Source organism: Galeopterus variegatus, unplaced genomic scaffold (genome assembly GCF_000696425.1).
Source record: "Galeopterus variegatus unplaced genomic scaffold, G_variegatus-3.0.2 Scaffold775, whole genome shotgun sequence".
NCBI classification, from domain to species: domain Eukaryota; kingdom Metazoa; phylum Chordata; class Mammalia; order Dermoptera; family Cynocephalidae; genus Galeopterus; species Galeopterus variegatus.
In genome coordinates, this window is record NW_007726886.1 from 40,261 (window position 1) to 48,005 (window position 7,745).

Below are 7,745 nucleotides of genomic sequence, written 5' to 3' on the forward strand. Positions count from 1 at the left end.
GGTTGCGATCCATTGCCGGACACGAAAAAAGACAAAAAGAAAAAAAAAAAAAAAAGAAAAAAGAAAGGTAATAAACTTACCAAGTAGAATGTTCTCCCAAAGGAAAAAAAGAAAAAAAAAAAAAAAGAAAAGCTTATGACAGTTTTTCTTTAAGACAGATGTTTAAATAGCACGCTTCTTTTAGATCATTTAACAATAATTTGGCAGCAGAACAGCCTATGGTCATAACACATAATCGCTTACAAAAGACAAGCAACAGATACATAATTAACAATATACTTTTAATATTTTTAAAAGTATCTTTAAGTTGGTGCCTAGTGGCATTTAACAAGATTTTTGTATTCAGTGTGAAAAGATTTAGAACATAAACTGACACTAATAATGAATATAATTTCTCTGTGCCATGCAGAAGTCAACTTTTTACATATCATCACTCCTAAATAGTTCTAATTAAAATCCAAACTGTTTCCATTTTTGCATCATTGTCATTCTTTGGCAAAGGATTCAAAATAGCCATGGGGTAATATACAACTGTTCACTTATGGTCTTCATTTTTGCAAAATAAGTATGTTTTGTAAAAGGAATCTGCACTGTGCCTTGTTTATACTAAATAATTATAAATAAGCAAAAATATTATGACTTTTTTGACTAATCTACTCCTAAAGCTTTGAGTTGCCGTTCGATCTCTTCATCGGAGATCGTAGCCTTAGAAGTAGAGGCAGACGGTAAACTTCGAGCAGCTGATGGAGCTTTGGCCATCTATATTAAAGAAAGGAAAAGAGGAAAACAACATGCATTAGCAAACATTTGCACTAGGACATAAGGATGTGCTGCAAAGAGATTTACTTTTGAAACAAATATAAAAACATGCACCTAATAGTAAAGGACAACTTAAAACAATTAAGTGACAAAAGTGGTAGGAACTATTTCTGAGAGAAGATGTTCATACCTTTCCAGAGATTTCAATTCCAATTTCATCAAGAACTTGATTCACAATATCCTGGCTTTCTTCTTCATCATCAGAGCCCTCAAAGATGTCATCAATTGTGTCATTGACTGGGGAGGGGTAGAGGAGGAAACAAAGAAGTTACTTTCAAACAAGTTTCAGGTTAGATTTACCTTTTTAGAAGATAGTCCAACTATTTTGTATATTGCAGAAGGCAAATTTAGGTGAACCAACAAAACAGAAAAATCACTTTCTAATGTCATTGTGTCAGTGAAGTAGATTGATAAGTACATTTTTGAGCCACTAAACCTGAAATAATGTTCATTTCAATATAAATTATCCTATAGTAAAACAAGTCTACTCTGATTTTAAAAAAATATATATATATCTAATAGATATAAGAAACTGCTAGTAAATAAATATGATTAATTCAAAGATGAGAAAACTAAATTTCATTACAACTTATTAAACTTACTCATTTCTTCAGTCATTTCCATTTTCATGTTTTCCTTCTGGAAATTTTGCATTGTTTGTAAGGTCTTTTGTGGATCCATCTTCTTGTTAACTGCCTGCATGGTCTTTAAATATATGAAAAGATTCATGTTAGCTACATAATCACAAAACTTTTACTATGGAATAAGTCTAAAAGGAACACATCGAATATAGATACACTTTTAAGGGATACACATATTGCCATAATCAAACACAGAGTGTTAAGTATTCCAGGAAAAAAAATGAAATACTCATTTGGAAACCATCTGCTTAACATCTGTATAATATAGACCAGTGTGAAAAACCTCATCTGAACAGTAGGCAAAAAAATCATGTAAAAAAAAACAAACAAACATAAAACCCACTGCTATTCAAATGAGAAAACTAAATTTACATGTTACATGGCAAGCAGGTAACGTCTTAATTTAAAAAAATTAGAGTATATACTAGCACACATGTAATCTAATGACACATTTTAAACGATGATTTAAAGAAATTTTAAAAATTGTGCAAAAATATGTGAAAAGAATTCTCTCACATTATAAACTCATATAATTTATTTCATAAAAGGAGACTAATGCTATCTAGTATGGAAAAAATTATATGTATAAAACACAATATATATAAGATATGTATATATGTTTTTATGTATTATATACCTAAAATTCAGTATATTAAAAGCCACCACACAATAGAAAACATGTTGGTTCCAAAGATATGAAGTAAACTGTCCTTTCTCAGATAATCAGTATTCAAGGCTGCAACCAAGTAAATCTTTTCAAGTATGACACTACATTCTCCCCACTCCCCACTCCTACACCTCTCTCCAGCAGCTTCCATGCTGTTAGTGTTAAAAGCCAAATTCCATAATTTGCCTATTAGCCCTAACACCAACTGAACTCTGCTAAACCAGACAGTCTCATTTGGCACCACTGCCCTCGAGGCACAGTGATCTTTCATTTTCTTAAATGTGTAATAGAGTTTGGATGTGTTGTCCGCTTAAAGCTCATGTGTAAATCTGATTCCCAATGTGACAGTGTTGGGAACTATTTGAGTCATGGGGGCAGATCCCTCATGAATGGATTAATGCTCTCCCGGGGGGTCAGGTAGTGAGTGAGTTCTCACTTTATTAGTTCGCACAAGAGCTGGCTGTTTAAAAAACCCTGCACCTCTCCTCTCTCTCTCTCTTGCTTCCTCTCGCCATGTGATTTGCTTGTACCTGCTGGCTGCCTGCCACTTTCTGCCATGAGTACAAGTAGCCTGAGGCCTCTGCCAGATGCAGCTGTCCCAGAATCATAAGCAAATAAACCTCTGTTCTTTATAAATTACCCAGTTTCAGGTATTCTGTTATAGAAACAAAAAACAGACTAATACAATGTGTTATGCTCTCTCCTGCCATGGGACCTTTACATATACTAGTCCCTCACTTAGAATGCTCTTCTCCATTTGCTTTCACCATCAACACTTCAAATTTTAGTTTACTACTTTCTTTGGGAAGTAGCCTTTGACACATTCAGACTAGAAGAGACACCCTTGTTAAATCTTAGTCACTATAAATAAAATTTTACATTTATTGATGTAAACTAAATTACTTTAATTGTAGCTTACATTATTGATGTAAGAAGTACTAATAACAATAATAATAATGATGATGATGATAGAGTAGCTAACACCTAGTCAAGGGTACTTCAAAAAGTTCATGGAAAGATTCATAATATCTTTCAATTCCATTTTTTCCATGAACTTTTTGAAGTACCTTCATATAATCTTACTCCGTGCCAGGCACTATTCTAAGGACTTTAATGTTAAAGTTAAATGACTTTTAAACTTAACAAAAACATTATGTGCTAGGTATTACCATTATCCCTATATTACAAACGGATACATGGCACAGAAAGGCTAAATAACTTGCCCACGGTCACATAACTACTAAATGAAGTGAATCTGAACCCAACAGTCTGGCTCCAGTGCCTGTGCTTCTCACCAGTATAAATACTGTCTCTCAAATGAGCTGCCTCTTACACTGTAAGCTCCATGAAGGTTATGCCCTTGCCTGGTTTTGCTTTCCATTTCATCCCCATCACTTGTTATAGTTCCTACCAAGAGGACCTGAAGAAATATTTGCTGTGTGAACATATTTCTAAAGAAATTTAAGTAAGAATTGCGACTCAGACATCTCTATATGGCAGGACCACATTAGGTATCTTCTCCTAGCCCTACCACTTGCAGAAAATTGCAAAATCATGAATCTTTCCCCTCAACACTATTGGAAATTTATAGAGCCTTGGTATGTGATCTTCATACACGATCTTTTCCCCAAATCAGACAGGTATTTAGTTCTGTCCATTTGTAAAACCAAAAAAGGAAATCAAATGTTCTTGCCATTAACTGTATTTTTCACTGTGAAATAACTAAGATACATTAAAAATGACTTAAATAAGAAAAACTAAGACTGAAACTTTCTCTATATTTTTAAAGAACATAATGTGTCCCTGTACTTTTTGTATCTCATAAGATGGATGCATTCTACTTTCATGTGCTCTGTTGTATAAAAAGGGGTTACAATTGATCCTTATTATTTGTAGATTTTGATTTGTGAATTTGCCTACTCGTTAAAATTTATTTGTAAGCACAAATCAATACTTGCAGTGCTTTAATGCTTATTCACGGACATGTGCAGAGCGGCAAAACATTTGAGGAACCCAATGTGCGGGCTTCCAGCTGAGGTCAAACAAGGCTATGCTCTGCTTCCTGTCTCATATTTCATATTGTAAATGAGTGTCCTTTTTGTAATTTGTAAATGAGTGTCCTTTTTCTCACTTTTGTGCTTTTTCTTGGTGATTTCACTGTTTAAAATGGTCCCCACACATAGTATAAAAATGCTACCTAGTGTTACTGAGTGAAAGAAGGCCACAATATGCCTTATGGAGAAAATACATGTTAGATAAACTTCGTTTAGGCATGAGTGATAGTGCTGTTGGCTGTGAGCTCAACATTAATCAACAACATATATTAAATATGGTGTACTTAAACAGAAACACACATAAAACAAGGTTATGTATGGATTGGCTGATGAAAATGTGACAAAAGACTCACTGGAACCTAACTCTGTATTTCCTCTAGGAGCAACAAACAGTTGAATATTCGCTATTTCTCTATTCCTGACTTCATAGAACATGACAACCATGAGTAATGGGAATCAACTGCATATACCATTTTCCTAATGTAAACCTGTAGTTTCCTCTGTGGATATTTTTCCTTTTCATATTCATACTCCCCTTTCTCTACATCTAACACCTAGTGATATTTTTTAAGACAGTTCAATGAAGCTCAGCACAGACTGATGTACAAATCTAATAGTGGGTACTTTCTACTGAGACGTAAGCTCTCCCCAATTGAATGTAAACTCTGTGAAAGAAAAGCCTTATCTTAAACCTCTTTTGATTACTCACAGTATTTGCTATACACTGTGAAGCTCATTATTTATTAAATGATTGAGAGGCTCAGAATCTTTTAACCTCTACAGAAGAAACAATGATTATACATAAGGCAGTAAGTTAAACATAAATTCCTGAAAAACATTACCTGATAATGCTTCTGACAGTATTTATGTGTGTGACACATTAATAAAAAATAATCAAGAGGAAACTATTACTCAAAAGTAGTCAGAACTTATAACTTAATACAATAAGAAGCCCAAATTTAAGGGAATTTAAGATTAATTTAATTTAATTTGACAAGGGAAAAAAAATCAAATACTTTTAAGTCAACTTTATAAACTGAGAAGCTACATTTGATCTTGGGAAAATGGAAATGTCCTAAAACAAGAAACTTTATATTAAAACATATCAATAAATACCTAGAAGTACTTGCCTGAATTATTATTATAAATCATTTTACTAAAAATTACACAGATTCTATATCATATATATACCAGGAAGTGATTTTTAAATCTTATTTGAATTTCAATATTTAAATATCTTTGAGAAAACTATAAATCTATGAATATAAAGGTCCTCACTTACTTTTGCTGTGGTAGACATTGCTCCAGCCATCTTCATTTGGGAATTCATCACCTTTGTTTGTGTTGACATAGAAGTGACTTTTGAACTTACAGCAAATGTTCTTGTTTTCTGTTTCCGTAGATGTACAAGCTGTTTGGCTAAAACCCTGCAAGCTTCTTTATTACCAATCTTGGCCATTTTCTTAATTTCTAATTCCTAAGAGAGGAAATGAAAGGAGGGGAACAAAATCACTGAGGGTTATTCTCAATAATTTTTTTCAGAAGATTTAACATACATACACTCTTTCTCCTTAATCATGAAGGGGGAACAGGTTGTCATAAAGTCAAGGAAAAAAATAATAATTTGAGAGGGCCATTTATTCCACCCACCACATGTTTACATGGAAAGGAAAGAACTAGTACCTTCATCGTCAAATCCAAGGCAAATATAAAAAAACAGCACAGACATACAGCCCAGAAGGAAAAACAAAAACAAAAACAAAAACAACTCAATCCAAACTAAGTAGGTGGAAAAAAAGGAACAAACAAAGAATTGGTGGGACAGAGCAAATAAAGAGCAAGGTGGTGGATTTAAAACTAATAATATAGATAATTACATTAAATGAAATGGTCCACATTACACTTCAATTAAAAGGCAGACTATCAGGTTACATAAGAGAGCAAACCCAATTACATGCCATCTCAAGAGACCAACTTTAAATATAAAAACAAAGCTAGGTGGAAGAATGGAAAAATACATACTATAAAAATTTGCAAATCTGTAGTGGCTACATTAATAATAAACTTGAGAACAAGGAGTACTGCCAGAAATAAAAAGGGGCAATTCACAATGATAAAGGAATCAATACATAAAGATATCAAGATAATCCTAAATGTGGATGGATGTCATAACAATGTTTCAAAATATATGAAGTACAACTATTCAATTAACAGAACTGAAAAGAGAAATAGAAAAATATACAGCAGGAAAGATATCAATAAATAACTCCTCTCTTAAGTATACTGCTATAATTGTTACAAGTAGACAGAAAATCTGTAATGATCAGAAGATTTAAAGCTATCACCAATTTGACCTAACTGACATTCATAAGAAACTACATCACCAATAGCAAAATGTACATTCTTTACAAATGTATACTAAACAATAACCAAAATATTCCATTTTTGCATCAGAAAACATGGTTCAATAAATTTAAGAGGATTAAAATCATACAAAGTATGTTAACGTACCACAATGAAGTTAAACTGAAAATTAATAAAGAATACACAAAAAGAAAATTACAAATAAGCAGAAATTTAAAAGTATGGTTCTAAATAAGCCATGGGTTAAAGAAAAAAAAAAAAAACAGAAAATGAGATAGCATTTTGAACATAATAAAATTAAAATTCAACATTAAAATTTGTAAACTGCAGTTAAAACAGTTCTTAGAAGGAAATTACAGCAATAAAGTTTATATTTAAAAAATGAATACCTCATAAGCTTCAACATAAAGTAGAAAAAAGAGAAAATAAAACACAAAGTAAGCAAAAAGATGAAAATAATATCAACAAGAAATCTATAAACTAGGAAAGAAAAACCAGTAGAGAAAATGAATGAAACCAAAAGCTGTGTTTTTTTTTTTAATATTACAAAATATCAAATTGATAAATCACTGATGAAGGAAAAAACTGGGACAGAGCAAGAACACACAAATTACAAATGTCGAGAACGCAAAGAAGGGCATCACTTCATATCCTAAAGATGTTGAAGGATAATAAAACATTATAATCAACAATATGTTATTACATTTTAAAATTTAGTAGAAATGGTCAAAATACTTGACAGACTAAAACTACCAAAGCTCATTCAACAAGACAGATAACCTAACCCACTCTATATCTATTTTTTAAAAAACTTGCAGTTTAAAAACTTATGCACAAAGATAACTTCATTCAAAGATGACTTACTGATGAATCCTATCAAACATTGAAGGAAGAAATATACAAAGCCTTCCAGTAATGAAAAAAGTTAGGGACACCTGCCAACTCATGCTATGAGGTCAGCATTATTACCCTAATACAAAAATCAAATATAAACACTACAAAAATGTGAAACTACAAATCAAGATCTTTCATAAACACAGATACAAATATTCTTAACAAAATTTCAGCAAATTGAAAACACATTAAAAAAAAAAATACATCAGTGCCAAGCAGTGTATATGCTAGGAACAAAACACTGGTTTTTTTTTGAAAATCGATCAATGTAATTCACTATGTTAACAGAAACTATACAATCATTTC

The 7,745-nt window shown here is 32.0% G+C and overlaps 1 protein-coding gene across 2 annotated transcripts in view; it reads right to left on the reverse strand.

The window, feature by feature from the left end:
- Positions 1-262: 262 nt before the first annotated feature.
- CHMP2B (charged multivesicular body protein 2B) overlaps positions 263-7,745 on the reverse strand; it is a 29,044-nt gene continuing 21,561 nt past the window's right edge. For both annotated transcript variants that reach the window (XM_008572367.1, XM_008572365.1), the window contains exons 3-6: positions 5,464-5,658; positions 1,422-1,524; positions 950-1,056; positions 263-759 (exon numbers count right to left, since the gene is read on the reverse strand). In XM_008572367.1, the coding sequence (XP_008570589.1) occupies positions 649-759; positions 950-1,056; positions 1,422-1,524; positions 5,464-5,658 (516 nt within the window). In that variant the 3' untranslated portion in view covers positions 263-648. The remainder of the gene's footprint in view (positions 760-949; positions 1,057-1,421; positions 1,525-5,463; positions 5,659-7,745) is intronic.